Source organism: Synchiropus splendidus, chromosome 1 (genome assembly GCF_027744825.2).
Source record: "Synchiropus splendidus isolate RoL2022-P1 chromosome 1, RoL_Sspl_1.0, whole genome shotgun sequence".
Taxonomy (NCBI): domain Eukaryota; kingdom Metazoa; phylum Chordata; class Actinopteri; order Syngnathiformes; family Callionymidae; genus Synchiropus; species Synchiropus splendidus.
The window spans coordinates 45,570,973-45,588,174 of record NC_071334.1 but is presented as its reverse complement, the minus strand read 5'-3'; the positions used below and the strand labels follow the sequence as shown (position 1 = coordinate 45,588,174).

The window sequence follows — 17,202 nt, the reverse complement described above, 5'->3', positions numbered from 1 at the left end:
GGTCCTTCATTTTCAGATTGCACAAGCTATAATGAAGTCCTTCCCTAAGATCCCTGACATCAGTTTCAAAACCTCAAAAGAGGAAATGAAAAAAGAGATTTAAAAAAAATCCTTCAGGGATCAGGTCAAAAATGTAAAGATTACATGCCACGCCATGTGACTCAAATATTTTAAAATCATATGTGTGCAGATAGAAGACCCCCGGGGTCAGGACCTCCCCTGACAAACTGGGTGAGTTCTTCAAAGAAAAATGACAACCTGTACGATATACGGAAACAAGAAGAAAAATAAGGCTAATGACATTGTTGTAATGATATAACAGGTCCAATGTGACGGATGCCAACTGTGGTTTCATGCCCAGTGTTTGGGGATGGACCCCAAAAAATATGTGGAGGCACAGGACTTACAGTGGAAGTGCATCCTCTGTGAAGAAGAATGAATGCAATACGAGCTCATAATAAAAACAAATGTTTACTAAGATGGACCACTGTAATCACAGGAAAATAAACATTGTTTTGTAATTGTTAATGTTCGAATTGTATTGACTGTGTTGTTATAACGTGTGTTGCTGTGCTATTATTATTGAATACAAGCTGCTTTTCCCAATTCATTTGATGTGTCTCGTGTCCTCTGACTGTTGACAATAGACTTGGACCCATTTGGTCCCATTTCCTGGAAGCTATTGAAGAATTATTGCAAAATATGACATAAAATATTCACAATTAATAATGACAGTATTCTAATGAAATACCAACTGCTGTTCCAGATGTGTCTCATGTCTTCTGACTGTTTACAATAACTTTGGACCCATTTGGTCCCATTTCCTGGAAGCTATTGAAGAATTATTAGAAATAAAAAAAATTATTACAGATTTACATCACATTCTCAAAATGATTATTTTAGCTGTCGATCCATATTTTTCTAGTGTGATAAAATCACATTCATAATTGTCTCTCCTAAAATGGGCGTTTTTCATTGACCTCATTGATGATTTCACAAAGATATTGACGGTGAGAACTTGCTGATGGTCCCTAACTTCAATTCACCTGCTCTCTTGTAGGTGGGGAAAAAAGTGAGGAACTTTAAGACTTTTTCACCAGTTGTTTATTTGTGTACAAATTGTTTTACTTAAATGAATAAAATAAATTAAAGTTTCGAAAGTCTTAAATAAAAACTGGGTGAGAACAGAAGTGTTGTTATTGTCAGGTTGAGCTGATGAATTTAGCGAAGCATAACAGGCTGTAGCAATGCTGGCATGTCTTCCTGAAAGCAGATATTATGCTGTTGTTGTTTAATATATTCAGTCATATTGATGAACCATAAAATCTGAGACCAAGGCAGAAGAAAGACAATAAATACTAGCAATAAAGACACTGCAGGGACTCTCAGTCATTGTCGTAGATGCAGTCTGAAAAGAAAAAAAAAAAAAAAGTTCACATAAAATATTGTTGTGGGATTCTGTACTGATAATGAAAAATAGCATACCTTCTCCAACATCGTCATATATTTCACCATCACTGTGAAAAAAAAAAAACCTCATGAGCACGTAATTGATCAACATGTGTCCTCATAGTAACACGTTCACACTTACTCAGTCACAATGTGAATAGTTGCCACATATCCAACTGTGATGGACAGATTCCAGTTAAAACAATGAATTCATTCAAATTATGAATGGCCGCATGTACTTACATTTGCCTTCTGCATTGCGACAAACCATTTTATTATCAACAGGTTTGACAATGACGTCAAGTTTTTCACCGGCTTTAATTGACAGCTCTTTCCCGCTCCACTTCTTATTGGTCATCGTCGGAAGAACTGTCACCTGATCCAGGACCTGAATTTCCCCCTCGTACTAGAGACAATAGACACGTTCGTTTACATTTAAGAAACAACATCCTCTTCTTCATATGAAAGCCACATTTTGCTGAGGCTTTCCAAAAAAAAAAGAAACATACTTTGAACTTTTTTCTGAATTCTTTCTCCTCTTTTTCCATCTTCTTCTGTCTTTTCGGATCGATCTCTTCACCTTTGTTTTTATTCTTCAAAGTTGGTATGCTAGGTGAAGCGTTCAGGGGAATTAGTAGAATGACTTTATTTTAACCATAACCCCCACAACTGCAGTTACATAGATCTGTGGCTTTGATACCTGCTGACAGGAGGAAGTAGAGGTGGGCTCTGTGCATCGACATCATCGTATATCTCCTCATCTACCGCAGCTCCTCGCTGATCTGAGGATACAAAAAAATGGTTTCAGATTTCAAACCGAAATCTATGTATGATGATGAAATGAGCGCAATAGAATTCTAAAATCTATGGAGACAAGTTCTGACAGGAGAAGCACACACATATCACTGCTCTGGTTTATTTTCAGCAGCGACTTCCAAATTTTGGTTTGCAGGTTTCCACAGCATTTTGGGAATTATTCCAATGTGACTGATAAATTATAAATGACATATACTTGTATATTAATTAGTGGTGGAACTTTAATGAGTTAATTACGATTTTTTTTTTTACAAGATTAGAACAATTCATTAATTACAACAAAAAATAATTTAATTTAATTGAACAGTTTACTCTCCAGACAACAGGGAACCTTTGTCAGTGCAGGAGTTCCTTGTCCACTGATCACACAAACATGGAGGAATCCCTGAACCAAAGCAAACAAAAGCATCTGTTTGCTTTGGTTCAGGGAGGTTTTTCACTACACAATGGCCAGGGTTTCCACTGCTCTGAATGGACTTGAAATTCTTATAACATTGAAATTCTTATTCAAATATTTTCAAGACATGAAAAGAGCTTTAGTTTAAATAAGGCGATAAAACATGGCAACTTATCATAGGTAAGTTAAAGAATACCTGGGCTCCTCTCAGGGCATGGTGGCGGTGCACTGGAAATAAAGGAAAACTTACATCAATCTCTGTCATGGCTTCACAATTCATGCACTGCAATGTGGTTAAAAGCAGTCAGAAGATCATTTTGCATATTAGGATAGATTTTTTTTTGGTGTCAATGGTGTTTTTTGATTTGAGAATAACTTACCTTTAATAAATTACTTTGAAAATCAGTGGATTAAGTACATGTTTCTGATCATGCAGTAATTAGTTGACAGATAGTTATTGAGGAAGAGATCAAGGAACCCAATTTATTTTCGCACATCAAGAAGGTACAATTTCTGGATTGCAATAGACATGGATGAATCTTACTACTGAGTGCATTTTACACTTTTGAGCTGGACGGACGTCTGTTCCGGTCAATGATCCTCAATAAGTTGCGAGCCTTCATATAAGAAGATCTGGATTGAAAGGAGCTAAAAGTCCAAAGCATGAAACAACTTAAATGTTGACGTATTTAATGTTATCTGTATTTCTCTTTAAACTCCACAACACTGTTGAAATACATTATATATGTTGGTCATTTGTGAGTTGAAAAACTCAATTCTTACGAGTCATGCAGCTCCGCGTCAACAACGTCATCATAGATTTCGTCATCTTCTGCTACAGGGAGAAGAACAAAATCATCACATTTGTGTTGACTTTTTAGTCATTCTTGAATCTAAACCTCCATGTTCAATTGTTGATTTAAAAAAAAAAACTAAAACAAAAAGGGCAGGGATGGGGGGAAGAACGTACCTCTAAATTCTTTTGCAGCACTGTAGAGAGACAAAAAAAAGTAGAATGAAACCAAGGACATGACTTGGAATACTGCAGTAGGTTTTTATTTTGGAATTGAATTCCCTCTTACCTGTCGCCTGAGGAGGCCTGTTCAATGTCATCGTAGACCTCTTGGTCATCGGCCTTCTGAGTTTGATAATTCTTCAAACTGTTGAAGTCGATTTTTACTGAGGTGATCTTCACATAACCGACTGTTGGAGACATCAGAACAAATAAAGTTGCCTATAATACTGATTCACTCGTGATTTCTTTAGGATTATTTGTTAAGTTAGAATCATTTACTGAAATAGCACTATTTTTTAATAATAAAGATAAGGATGCTCCCAACATTTTATGGCCAAATATAAAACAGCCGAAAAACAACATGCAGAAAAATATTCAGTAATCTAGACATGTACTTTCTTTGAGAAATAACAATGTTCTTGACTATCCAACATAAAAGTTGTGGAAATCTTAACACCCACTTTTGATGTTTGGTATTATTCAGTATTTGTCTGAACCTTTTGAATTTTATTCAAGTTCGGCTTCTGCTGCCAAATTTTGTTTCAGTGCAGGTAAAACAAATCATTTACTCGATCCATCCTGGTTTCGTCCCAGCCATTTTCCCTCTGGGTTTCCTTGGGTGCGTATGATGTCAAGGCTCTCTCCCTGCTTCAGAGCCAGATCTGTCTTGCTACCTCTGCAGTCCATCAGAGCCTTTCCTTGATGGATCACTGTCATAGGACCAACCAGCTGATACAGAGTGAACAACAAAAAAACAGTTAATTATTTATATTATATTTGTGGCAAAAAGAGAAATGCTTGAATTCCGTCTTCTCACTTTGAACTTTTTTCGACCATCTTGTTCCTTCTTCTCTCGCTCTTTCTGTTCTTTCCTCTCAGCCTCAAGCCGCTTCTTCTGCTCTTTCTCGTCCTTGTCTTTTTCAATATTTTGTTCATCCCTTATTAACATGAAAAACAAGTAAATAACCAGCACTATGAACGCTTTTCGCTTGTCCAGCGTTTCTTAAATGTGCTGAAAAGATCTGAACAGAATGTCATTATTGTTGTGTGATTCATCATTTGAATGGTTTGTTTAACGTTATTTTAAACGTTATTCAGGTTCATACTGGAATCGAGTGTTGTTGAAGTATAAAGTCTTCCACTAGATGGCAGTACCATTCACGCTATCACTTACATGGTGAAGCTGTCGAATGTGCTTGTGAATATTTTTTTTTTCTGCATTTAAGGTTTGCTTTTCTGGATATATTTACTGACAAAATGCTAAATTAGCATTGGTCATTCTTAATAGTGTCAGTTAAAATCATTTCACTTATAAATCTAGACCATGATTTAATCGTATTTTATAGTCAGATAAAGATGGAAACAAAGTACATATTCATCAGACACAAATTTTGTTTGTAACAGTTAATGGTCAGTTCAAAGTTCAATGGGTTATATTCGTTAGGATACACATTTTCTTCATCAACAATACAAAAACATTACTCACCATCGATCTTCGAGGTCTTCATACATCTCACCGTCATCGTCACTTTGTTCCTAAGGTGTAAAACATGAATATTGTAACACAGAAGTTTCAGATGATTTTAGTGTCTTTTAAGTGGCTCCTTTCGATGACTGTGCATCCCCTCTGGGGTTTGTTCACATCTACACATCACGCTTCATCGTGAAAGCCTCACCTTTGCCCCCTGACTTGGATGACCTAATCAGAAGAAAGTTACAGTTAGGAAATTTTGTATTTATTTAATTTTTAAAGTCAACAACATTACATCATTCCCTTCATTCTTCCTCTTTTGTGTGAAAGACATGTAAAATGATGGATCAAATAAAGCAGGACTGAACTTGTCATGGGTGGGAGAGGTGGCGGAGAGTTGGAGTCGATGACCTCTTCAACATCATCGTAGATTTCCTCTGACTGGATTCTGCAAAAATGTTCACGAAAAAAATATCAGCGCGTGAGGATCGTTTGTTGCTGCTCTGCTGTGATGATTACATTGTTCCGTGTCGTTGAGGCAGATTTGGAGCCGCTCCCTGGCTGGTCCGGACTGGGGGCCCAGTGTTGCTGACGTTACTTGCAGCTGGGGTCTGGCCCTTTTTAAATATGTGAGAACCTGCGACAAAGATGTCATTTAGTTATAACATTGTTACATAATATTTTATATTGTGGACTTGTTTAAATAAACATGTCTACCAAGTGTGTGGGTGGCAGGAACCGTGAATTAGGTATTGAATGATCAACTTTCATTATGTATTTGTTTGGTTTGCCTTAAACCCCAGATTAATTTCATATAAACATTAACACAACAAAGTATATGTTGACTTTGCCGTAGGTTTTGCTAAGTTACTAAAAACTGAGGACCCTGTTTTGAATTAAGGGAGGCAGATTTTCAAGATCTAAAGTCAAGTGCTTAATATAAAACATGAGCTACGTGAAAGAGAACCTTCGCTGATATCACTCTGCATTAGGAGAAGTCCTGCTTTTAGGCCTCTAACACACCATCTCGTACTCATCTGCTCATCAACATCGGCACGCTTGGATCGCCCTTCTTTTTGTCGAGGTGCCTTTAAACTTTAACCCTCAATCAATCTTGATGTTCAAGTGTTTGTAGATGTAGCTACTAAACCGAAACTATCCCTTTTTTCTACTTACTTCCCCATGTCATGAACAAACTCTGAGCTGAGAGCAAAGAGAGAGGGGGAGGGGAGCTGTCAAACAAGACAGGGAACTTACCAGGACTAAAAGAGGAACCAAATGCATCAAGAGTGAATTTCTTTTTTTCCAACTCGGAAAGTCGTCCCTCGGCAGGTCTTGCTTATGAAAAAGCTGGAGGCTAATTTGGATTAATGTTTTTTTTTTTTATCGTGATAGTGATTTTTACGATATGTTTGAATCAATTATGGTGCCTCTCGGGCAATGGAGCAAGGCGAGTCGAACCTCACTGAAGTGTTATCACACCTCTGCAATGTGTGAGAGTGATGTGTCAGCTATGCATTTTCAAGTTGATTTTGATATTTCGCAATAAATTCCCTGCCCTCTTAAGATGAGCTATATATATATCACGTTTATATATCACGCCACTTGAAAAAGTAACCTGCCAGATGGCGATCATGCCATTTGCTAGTATGTGCATTATGATCCCTCTTCTACTTTGGTGGTGGAAGCTCTTTGAGGTGAGCCACTTGGTAGTATGGTGGCAGACTGGCTGGAGTGATGGCATGATACTGGTGTGGTGTTTCTCTTAATCTGGTGGCAGTCTTGCTTTGATTCTGTTGCACAAGTGCAGTTCAGTGCAATAAAGATTTTGGAACGTCAGTTAAGGCAACCACTTCCTGTATTCCTCCAACATTAAAGCCCTGTGCTTAGGTATTAGAACGATAACAGTTGGCACTTGTGAACTGTGAACGTATGGCAGTGGAGTGAGTTGGTACAACAACAACATGCGTAATAGAATGTCTTTTTCAATGTTCACTGTTCAATGTTCAATGTGCCCACCAACACAGAAAGGATATTATAAAACAGACACACGTGTATGTCATGTATTGAAGTAGACACGTCAACTAAAATTAGAACAGCGTTGCAAAGTTCGGGGGGGATCTTTGATTCAGACCATTATTTAACTGTTTAAAAGTAGATTAGATTAGATGCCTTCTAGAGCTTTGTGTTTCTGTGTTGAGTTGAGTTGTGTGTACGACTGTTTAGATGCCAACGTGTGTTTGAGCTCACTTACCATTTGAGGTGTCAGCAGCTCTGAAAATGTCTAAGTTGACGTATGGTGGTCGTTGAGGTTTAACAGGAGGAGGGCCGAGAGTTGATGGGTGTGGAAGAGCCTTTTGTTTTGGGCCTGAATTCAAAGGTGAGCCTGACTTGACCTTCAGGCTGGGCTTCTTGCTGGGTGCAGGTATTGGTGGAGGGACAGACGTCGGAGCAGGAAAAGAAGCTTTGTTTCCTGCTTCTATAGTCACTTCTGTCTTTTCTGTGTCTTTGCTGAAGTTACTCTGGAGGTTTCTGAAGGTGGAGGAGGGTTTAAAGTGGGTGTTTGATGAAGGTGGGAACTTTTTCGGGGCATCATCATTTGGCTTTTCTTCACTTTGCTGCCATGGTCTGCTGCTTGACATTTGATTTGGCATAGAGATCTTTGGCGGTGGGCTGACGGAGGAAGGACTGCTGCCATTCCTGTTCATCACCCAACTCGGCTTAGTGTTTAGTCCCTGAGGAGGTTTTGGAAACGCGGGTTTGAGGTCTGAATTGGAAGATGTAAGAGGGGGCTTGGTAAAAAGAGGTTTTGATGCTGCGTCTTTGACTTCGCTAAAATTGGGCTTCGTGGATAGTGGGACTTTATGAGGCATTACTGGTCTGCCAGTGGTTTTGTTGGTTTCGCTCCCAGATGGGTGAATATTAGTGGACGCCGTGTTTTTCAAAAAAGACGGTTTAGGGGGTAGATTTCCTGAGAAACTCTCAAAGGGGGGTTTCTTTGTCCCAGTGGATAAACTGGGCTGTACAGGTTGTTTGAGTCTTCCAGGTGGTTCACTCCGTGCAGGTGGTTCTGATTGACCCTCTGCAGCGTTCAAGCCCCTGGCTTGAAGGCGAGCCATGATGGTCTTTATGTCACTGGCGTTCTCCTTCAGAAAAGAACCATGATATTACTGGCAGAACTGGGAAAATACAGAGTGTACTGAATATCATTGTTCAAAGTCTGAATGCAATATTAATAAAAGTGTTGGAATAACATGACAAACACGTTTTAAATGTCAGGTACACTTTTATTTTCAATTAAATTATGAGTAGAGTAATTCATATATATTTTATATGACTCAAGTGCCTGTATATTTGTGATACTTCCACTGCAGCAGGTGTGTCACACCTGGCTCGCTTCATCGACCCTCGTATTTTCTAAGATGACATGAATGGAAATGTTTTCTGTTGTTTCTGCATCAACCCCAGTGTGTAGTACCAGTGTTGGGAGTACTTAGTTTTATGGGCTAGTGGGGTCAGAACAATTGAACCAGGAAGTAGAGATAAGAAAATGAGGTCACACAGCTGGAGTTGGTGAAACTAAATATGTTAACTGAGACCATGGTGGGATTTTTTTTTTTTCATAATAAAGCGGCTTATAAAACTCATGCTTTTTTTTTGGTAGGTTTTGAAAACTGAACACAATTTTAAATTTGTAGGCATCATTTCAAACCATGGGAAAGCCATAAGCAGCATATTCTGCCAATCTGGTACGTGTGCTCTTGGCTTGTATCCTCCTTGTATCCTATGACAGAAATAGAAAAAGCAATATCCACTCCACTTGTTAGTAATGCACACCTGCCTGTCGATGTATTGATAATTGAATATATCCATTAGTCTAGTGTTTTATAATTAATGTGTGTTTTAAATGTTTAATCCAGTTAATTCTACAAAGTAATATTCAGGAGGGCTAAGTAAATATTAAGATAAAATACGAACTCGAAGAGAGAAGTGAATAAAAAAGTCCCCTCTTGTTTCTCAAACACATACCCGAAATGACACAACATGTTGCAATTTCTGCTTTTCCTAACACATATTTTCAAAATGAAGAACAAGCACAAGTTCTTCACAACGCTAACGCCAACAACGTGGAAATGTTGTGTGAACATTATAGTGTTTTACTTCCTTTTGTGACTAGTTTTAAATGTTTATTTATTATTCTGTGATAAGTGAAGGATAAGAATGGAGCATTGCCCTTGAAAAAGGCAAAGCTTTCACATTGATTTCCTATATTTTGAGATGATGCAAACCCAAAAAATGTTTTTCTCTGACTAATGTATTTATCATAAACAGTATTGTCAGAATTTATAATTAAGAAAAATATTCCTAGCAAGCCGCTAAATCTGTTGCATCCATGTGTGTAAATTGTAAAGGATTCCATCTTCTCATACCTCTCAAAATGCCATACTGCTCTGCACAATTTTGAATCCAGAAGCTTTTAACTCACCATGCTTAAAGTCCAGTCTGTGACATCGAGGCAGAAGTCAGGTCCTTCAGGTGTCTGTCTTGTGCTGCTGAACCCGACAAATGAGGAGCGAGCACTGCGTGTGAAAGGAAGAGAGTCAAAGCAACATGTGTCTAAGGGTGAAACAGCAGGGTAAACTTATCACAGGCATGACCACTTCCTCCCTTCTACGTATTGAAGGTTGGCTAGGTCTCTCCTTCTCTTACTTCCGCCAGTTTTCCCTCTATTGCAAGGCCACCATTGTTACTCGTGTTGTACTGTTTGAACTACTTTTCTGAACAATCAATAGTACCTTCCAAATGGTTAAGCTGGCACTGTTTACAGCAGATATGTAAGTGTTACCGTGGACAGAATCAAAATCAGTTCACATGATGTAGTTTGTAACGGTATAGGCGCAACATATTAAAGTGTAACAACAAAATTCCATTCCCATTTAAGAGTGACTTTTTTAATGTGCAGAACGCGCTTTAGAGAGGACAGAAAACAGAACACCGCTGTCCCCTAGTGGAGATAAAGTGTACCGTCGGATGTGTCACAACTTGTTACTATGGAAAGGTCAACTTAAATCGACTTGCGTCTTTGTTCTCCTGTGATGTTTCTCTGTTGATCATTTTGGAGACACTCCAAATCGTCCTGTTTGTAGATGAGAAGACGATGTAGCAAACATTTCATTATTGTTGGGAACACAACGAATCTTTTCATAAAGCTCAAGTTCCCTGCAGCTACCCAGAACTCTCCCTGTACAAGTCATTTTACTGAGCATCTGAATCTATTTAAAAGCAGGTGCTGTCTAATTTAAATCAAAGCCAGAGCTTCTATTCCTGAAACAGTTTGTCTACACAGGAAACATTTGGAGTACTGTATATGATGTGATGGAGTGTCTGGACTGAAGTGATGCCAAAATACATACGCAACATTGGATGCCTCTGCTAAGGCAATCGTGGAAAAAAAAAGGACGTTTTGATCCAAGATGTGTTAAGTGATATCTGAGAGATGATTTAAATGAACTGAACAAAACATTGCAAATGAAAAAGCTGTTTATTAGAAGACCATTGTTCAGATCAAGTGATGCTTTGTCCACAACGTAGTTTTGTTAATGCCGTCCGTCAACGCCTCCTCTGCCTCTGTCATCTGGGCAGCTGATGCCCAGTCTCCTCTGCAGCTGCTCCTCCTGAATGCGGAGCTCCATCGAGTCCACCAGGTCATAGATGTTATCCAAAGACCACATAGGTGAAGGGAACCACGCTTTGACGTCACCATCCTTCCCCACCAGCAACATGCTGAAGTATTCCTTGCTGATCTTCAACTGCTCTCTCAGGTTGTTCACCGCGTCACGAGAAAGTGGTTCAACCTCGCTCTGACTGCGACCTGGAAAGTGAGATCAGACGCACATGAGAACACAAGGGGGCAGTGCCTCCAGAACTCACCTCATCCGCATTATTTTTAAGAGTCATCATGTACTGTATATGGAATTCGAACAGAAATGTGCGTGACAGATGAATCCCAATATCATAATACTACAGATGTGATGAATACTTTGAAGCGTTTTGATTAGTATTATGAACAAATAAACAATTACGTTACAATGTATAAACTAATGGCTGGGACTCACCATTGAGAGGAAACTGTTCAACACTTCCTGAAGCTTTGTCTCCTGTTCCCGTCAGCTTCAGCATAGCAAAGTGCCTAATGCCTGGAAAAGAGAAAGCAAATACTTTTTCTCAGAAATTCAGGGAGTCAGTATTGAGTTACACATAATTCATTTAATTGTTCTGGCATTTATCAATGCTGGTCGTACACTTGGTAGGTGAATGCGAGGAACGTTACTAACCGAGGTGACACTCTTGTCCTCTGAGAGCCAAAAGCTGCTGCTGGAAAGAATAATCGTCCTCTGAGGGAGATGAGACGAGCAGGAGACGCCGCTTGGACATAAACCTACACATTCAATGACAGACAGCGCTTCATTTGTGGGGATGAAGGACACAGTATTATATTATGATCTGAGTTCAGAAAAATAGTAGGGGGATGTAATGAGAGATGCTGGAATGCTGTTTTTGTGAGCACTGAAGTTATTAAAAAAATAGATATTTTTTTACAAGTAAATCCAAATTGAGGAGCTCAGTCCAAATGTTATTTCTGCTTCGATGTTGCGCTCAAGGCGGGCTCAGCGTGGGGATCCTTAGGAGCCCATGCAACCTTGCGTCGTACAATGACCTGGGCTGGTTTGAAGTCACCAATCACTTTTGACACTTTACCTTCTTTATTATTGTGTGGTCAATGAGTGACAAGGGACAGACACCGCTCATTGTCGGACTAGTTTTCTCCGCTTCATTAGAGCGAAATGGGACAATGTCTTTGTGGCTGATCTCTTTATTATGGCCTTTTGCTGAGTGCTAAGAGTGTTGCACCACTTCACATTCAGGACCAGGGTTGGAAAAAGTTTTCCGCCTGCTTGTAATGTCATGTCAATGTTATCTTAAATCACTATAGTGGACCAAAACACAACTATTGAAGCAATCATTAGCCACAGGTCTCCTTAACAAAAATCAACGCCCAGAAAAAAGTGCACAAAACAAACCTATACCAGCCATATATGTGAGGCTTTAAGAATGGTATGTCACTCAGAGATTTAAACTCATCATTTTGAGAAAATCTAGATAATCTATTTGGACTCTATTTTCTTATCATCGGTCAATTACAAATCTCACTTCTTTTTTTATCAGTTTTGACATTTTTCGTGACTTTTCTCAGACTTCTGACAAAGCTTTAGTATTTGTCATGGGTGCTTTGGATCTGTTGACAGCCTCCAAAACTGCGATGGCAGAATATGCAGCTAGTCATCTGTAGAATTATTATTGAGAGAATTATAAGAATAGAGGTTAGGCCTACCGGGGATAAAAAACCAAGGGTTTGCCTACCTCAAGGTCAAGGAAATGGCAAAAATGAATTCTACATCTTTAAAAACCCTAAAAAAAGTCACCAAAAATGTCAGAATTGATCAAAAAATGAGATTTGTAATTGACCAATGACGGTTTTCTCACAAAGAGGAGTGTAAATCTTTGAGTAACATGGTTGGTGTTACATTGGTTTTACATTGGTTCATTGGTTTTGTGCACTTTTTTCTGAGTGTTGATTTTAGTTAAGGAGACCCGTGTAGCTTTATTCAATGTTAACTGCTTGTTGAGTCGCGTGATTACCCACCTGGTTAGTAAGTTCTCAGCTTTCGGGTGCTGCTTGTCTCCGACGCAAACCACGGTGCTTTTCCTTTCTTCCTGTTTTTCCGATTCTCGTGAGGGAAAGCTGTCCACATACTCAAAAAAAGCCTGGGTGGATGGTGGAGCTTCAAACACTCTCTGTCGGTAAAACATATGCATCAGACTTCATTTATCTTATGTACAATCACCTTTTCTTGATGCCTCACGTCTTGCTTGATGTCATAGTCTGTGACGGTCATGGAAAAGAGGTCAGCGGAGGACAGACCCAGCTCAGCTCTCAACAATGAGATTAAACCTGAATCTGAGAGCTGATGCGGTTGGTCTTTGGGTGGAGGTTCAGACTCTGAAACACACGGTATTGTAAGTTAAAAGAGAACAGCACCATGGACTTGAACATGGACAACATAGGCTGAGATTCCTTTAGAAGGATGGATGGACAGAGAGAGAGAGAGAGGAAGAGCGCAAACATAACTTCTTCAGACAAGGACTTATTCGACTGACCCAGCTGGTAATGGTGCAGAGTGAGTGTAGTATCCCTGTCCTGACCCACGATGGTCACCACTGTGATTCTTCTCTTAGCCAGTTCACATTGCTGCTTGTCGTTCTCCTGTTCCTGTTGGATGAAGAGTGTTGCATCTCTGCTGGGTGTGGATATCACCTTGAATAGAGACACATGATCAAGATTAGACGGATGGATGTTGGGAAGAAAAGGATGTCTTAGAGGTAGACAGCAATGCTCACCATCAAACGCCTCCTGCCTCGAAATTTGTTCAAGAACTCCTTCAGAGCTGCTTTATCTGTTTCACTTGCCTCCTTGTTGGACTTTTTCCCCCTTCCTTTTCCTTTCCTTCCTTTCTTTCCTTTACCCTTCTTCTTGGACCCTTGTTTATCATCCTTTACTTTATCAACACCTTTCTCCAATCCATTCTTTACATCCATTTTGGAGTCATGGCTGCCATATGTCACAAGAATATATTCAGTTAGAAGACAGGGGCCTTTATTTTTGGATAATTTGACAGACAACAGAACCTGTCTTTCTTCTCTTCTTCTTTATTCTTCGACACCGGTGGAGTGTTTGGTGATTCATGTTTTCCTCGCTCCGCTTCTCCTCCACTGTTGGCGCCTTGGCCTTTCGATGAGCCCACGTTTGGCTCCTTGCGAATGACGAATCTTGACCGTCCACTCAGTATATCCTGAATCTTGTTCTTCAGAGCAGCTTTTTTGTCTACAGGACGTTTGTTTGGCAACATCACCACTGAAGTCACATTACCTTGTCTTTGAGGGCTCAAGACAACCTTCTTCTTAACCATCTTCTTCCTCTTCACTACAACTTTTTTGAAGGTCTTACACCTGGGAAAACACATTGGAGACAGTAAGGAGCAGAGTAAGAGTAAGCATATTGAAAATAGAGCTTTTCAATTTTATTTACTTTAACACAATTGTGACTAAATTAAGGATTTGTCTATTAACGTATGGCAATCTGTTTATGTCTCTTCATAATGTGTGAATGATCAATAGGTTATTTTTCTCTTTTCATCTCACATCATGTTGCACATAGATGCAATTTACATAATATTTCACTGAAATATCCAACAAATATTTATAGGGTGCCATGTGAAGTTAGCGATATGAAACCGCTAGCTTTACAATTGAGAACCCATATGATTACAACGTAACAACCTTCTGCTTTTTCCAGAGAAACGTGCAAAACGTTCCTTAAACACTGACAAGTCTCTCCTTAAAAGATTCTTAAAAGATCTAGACCATTAACCTTTTTAATTGGGGCCCACCTTTTCCCAGAACAAATGGTCCTGGGGTCCATTGAAGTGACAGAACTGATTCATGACTTTTGATTTTATTTGTGATCAATAACCATATTTAATCTACTTACACGTAAACAAACCAAAACCTTGTGAAATGACATGAAACTATGTGATCACCGTAAAGACATTTGTCAAAAGTCCAACCAGCAGCACAACCAGGTGCAGGTCATGTTCATCAAATGTACTAAAGGAAAAACTTGATGCAAACTGTTCTGAATAAAATAAATATAATAAAACCATGTCTAAATATAATAAAATAAAAATAATATATTTTATTTAAACACCAAAGTGAAGTGTAAATAAAAGTATCACCATTTCAAAACTGCTTCAACAGGTGCTTTCATGAACAGTTTTCACTGTTGGGGCGGCATCACTTTCTTTATCATGTTTTCTTTTCAAGAACTTCTCCATAGTTGTTAACTATCACAGATTTACAGCTGTCAAGTCAATTCAGTGACTCACTACTGCCACCATACGTGGCTCATGCATTAAAATTGAGCATCTCGCGGTCCAGAGGTGGAAAACCAAAAAAGCGGCCCTCTGGGAGGTGCTTGCGGCCCAATCATGGGCCCCGGCCCTATGGTTAAGAAGCACTGATCTAGACCATAAGCAAGCGTGAAAAGAGGTGAATCTGCTGCTTCTCTCCACGGAAACAGAACTTAGAAGATGTTTCAGTCATGCAGACCACTGGTAAGACCCAGGACCAGATGGAGAGTTTGAAAGTTTGAGTCCTTTTCTGAATGTTTGCGTGGTACTAAAATGTCCTGATGCAGTTCAGATGTATAGCTACAACCAATCTACACAAAAATCTAAAGAAAGTAGTGACTGAACCTCAGACCCGCTCCTTTCCTGGCAATCTTCTCGAGCCTCCTCTTGGGCATTTGATCGATGAGATCGAAGATTGCCTCAACTCGAACTGGATAGGGGAATCGCTCGCTGACGTGCAGGTTTTTCTTTACAACAAGCATGGAAAAGGCTTGGTCCTATAACAAGAAGAATTGTTTAAGATTAACCACCATCTGGTCCCATTGGTTGAAGATCCCCTCTGTTACCTGATCTGTGAGGTCGAAGTAGTGCAGCAGTTTAGTTACGGTGTCAGGATCCAGGCTCTCCACTGTGGTATCTCCTTGCATGGTTGTTTTCTGGATTCTTCCCTCCATCATGGCATTCTGTATGATGGTGATGATGAAAGTGTCTCGCTCTGCTAATTGGCAGTTGAGCCCTTTCTTTAAATACAAAACAAGCATGTGTTGTCATTTTCATTAGTCACACACTTGTGATCGTTGCGTTTGAAACCATGCACCCCACCTGTTCCATGTCCTCCAGCTGTTTCTCCATCATTTGCAGGTAGTGGTCGTTGTGTGACGGAGCAGTTATCAACCAAAGTCGCTTTTTGCCTGAAAGTCAAACAAGGGCAATGTAAAAACAAAAGAATCCACATACGGAATGTTGGGTTGACTTGCCTCCAAAACCTGCCATAAAATCAAGCTCAGGAGCCAAAGTTGGAAACAGCTGCCCAGCTCCTCTGGTGCTTCCATGGTCTCGCTCCTCATCCAACCCGAGCCCGAGCTCAAATCCAGTGGGAAGGTCTGAGTAATCTCCCCAGTCTCTCACATTAGGGTCCAACTGATCCTTGGGTTTGCTATGAGACCGACTTGGCCATGCAGTTAGAAAGTGTGGGCAGCTGATGCTCCACAGAGCTGCAAACAAGAGTGGGGGACAGTGAAGCCTCATTGCTGAGGCTGACACGACGATCTACTGCAGCTGGCAAGCGCTTTGCAAGTCATGCACTTTTCATCATTTACATTTGTCAAGCAGAGGTTGGGCTCTGTAATTCCAAAAAAGTCCTCTCCACTACAGCTCAGTCAGAAAGCCCAAAGCTGAAAAGTATCCATGCTATGCATCGATATGCCCAAGCTCGCCTTTTCACGCTCACTCCTCCAAGAACAAATCTTGCTAGGATCTCAAAGGTGAATGACAGCGTTGCTTGCAGCGATGGTGTGAATCCCTGACTGGAGTGAATGTGAGCATGCCGCCTCTGGTTCACATTATGGCTCTTGTTAAGAGGAAACTCAAGGAATTTTCTTCACTTCAAAGCATTTTCTTGCAGAAAAAAAAGCCTGACCCTCCCCTCACACCACACACGCACACACACACACAATGCCTGTCTTTCAGCTGTTATTTTCATCTACCATCAAACATGGGAAAAAGCAACACACATTACTAAAGTTTTATTTTTTAATCTTTGATTATACAATACATCGTTCATCCTTTTATTTTTCTGCAAACGTGGTTTAGGTTATCAATGTGTACACACAAAAAGATTGAGTAATTCTTCCTTTTTTTCCACGTTACCCCTTATTTTAAAATCCATTACAGGGAAACCAAAAAGAGCTGATAAAATTATGATAATGCAAAAGAAACATTTCTATTTTTTGTTTTCTTAATCCAAAAATGCGAAGCAGACTTTGCATTCCACGCTGAGCAGGACGGAGCAGAAACAGATGATTTG

The 17,202-nt window shown here is 39.7% G+C and overlaps 2 protein-coding genes across 5 annotated transcripts; both read right to left on the bottom strand.

Annotated features, from left to right (window-relative positions):
• Positions 1-1,058: 1,058 nt before the first annotated feature.
• Positions 1,059-9,762, bottom strand: fybb (FYN binding protein b). Of its 4 annotated transcripts, none has more exons than XM_053879700.1 (19): positions 9,635-9,762; positions 7,403-8,294; positions 5,668-5,785; positions 5,517-5,596; positions 5,354-5,376; positions 5,164-5,213; positions 4,495-4,615; positions 4,247-4,406; positions 3,745-3,865; positions 3,633-3,652; positions 3,446-3,497; positions 3,224-3,310; positions 2,859-2,890; positions 2,150-2,231; positions 1,959-2,058; positions 1,693-1,855; positions 1,592-1,625; positions 1,486-1,517; positions 1,059-1,408 (listed from the first exon to the last, which is right to left on the bottom strand). In XM_053879700.1, exons 1-19 carry the CDS (start codon positions 9,635-9,637, stop codon positions 1,386-1,388), a joined length of 2,193 nt encoding a protein of 730 aa, XP_053735675.1. In that variant the 5' UTR covers positions 9,638-9,762; the 3' UTR covers positions 1,059-1,385. The 4 variants fall into 4 exon arrangements, with proteins under 4 accessions (XP_053735675.1, XP_053735682.1, XP_053735700.1 ...); XM_053879707.1 differs by having other exon boundaries at positions 3,446-3,494; XM_053879725.1 differs by lacking the exon at positions 3,224-3,310 and having other exon boundaries at positions 1,060-1,408; positions 3,446-3,494.
• Positions 9,763-10,745: 983 nt separating this feature from the next.
• Positions 10,746-16,474, bottom strand: ccdc80l2 (coiled-coil domain containing 80 like 2). Its single transcript, XM_053869895.1, has 12 exons — positions 16,154-16,474; positions 15,999-16,087; positions 15,743-15,916; positions 15,522-15,673; positions 13,897-14,217; positions 13,609-13,819; positions 13,369-13,525; positions 13,074-13,210; positions 12,854-13,005; positions 11,484-11,587; positions 11,265-11,345; positions 10,746-11,020 (listed from the first exon to the last, which is right to left on the bottom strand). Exons 1-12 carry the CDS (start codon positions 16,422-16,424, stop codon positions 10,746-10,748), a joined length of 2,124 nt encoding a protein of 707 aa, XP_053725870.1. The 5' UTR covers positions 16,425-16,474.
• Between the last annotated feature and the right edge of the window lie 728 nt (positions 16,475-17,202).

What these genes read in the sequence shown, in the direction of transcription:
- ccdc80l2 (XM_053869895.1), bottom strand. Translation starts at nt 16,424, where the DNA reads ATGAGGCTTCACTGTCCCCCACTCTTGTTTGCAGCTCTGTGGAGCATC. An exon ending in GCTGAGAACTTACTAACCAG is followed by an intron (nt 11,588 to 12,853) that starts GTGGGTAATCAC and finishes TTGAATGTGTAG; the next exon opens with GTTTATGTCCAAGCGGCGTC. An exon ending in AGGACAAGAGTGTCACCTCG is followed by an intron (nt 11,346 to 11,483) that starts GTTAGTAACGTT and finishes TCTCTTTTCCAG; the next exon opens with GCATTAGGCACTTTGCTATG.
- fybb (XM_053879700.1), bottom strand. An exon ending in CCTCAACGACACGGAACAAT is followed by an intron (nt 5,597 to 5,667) that starts GTAATCATCACA and finishes ACATTTTTGCAG; the next exon opens with AATCCAGTCAGAGGAAATCT. An exon ending in ATGGTCGAAAAAAGTTCAAA is followed by an intron (nt 4,407 to 4,494) that starts GTGAGAAGACGG and finishes ACTCTGTATCAG; the next exon opens with CTGGTTGGTCCTATGACAGT.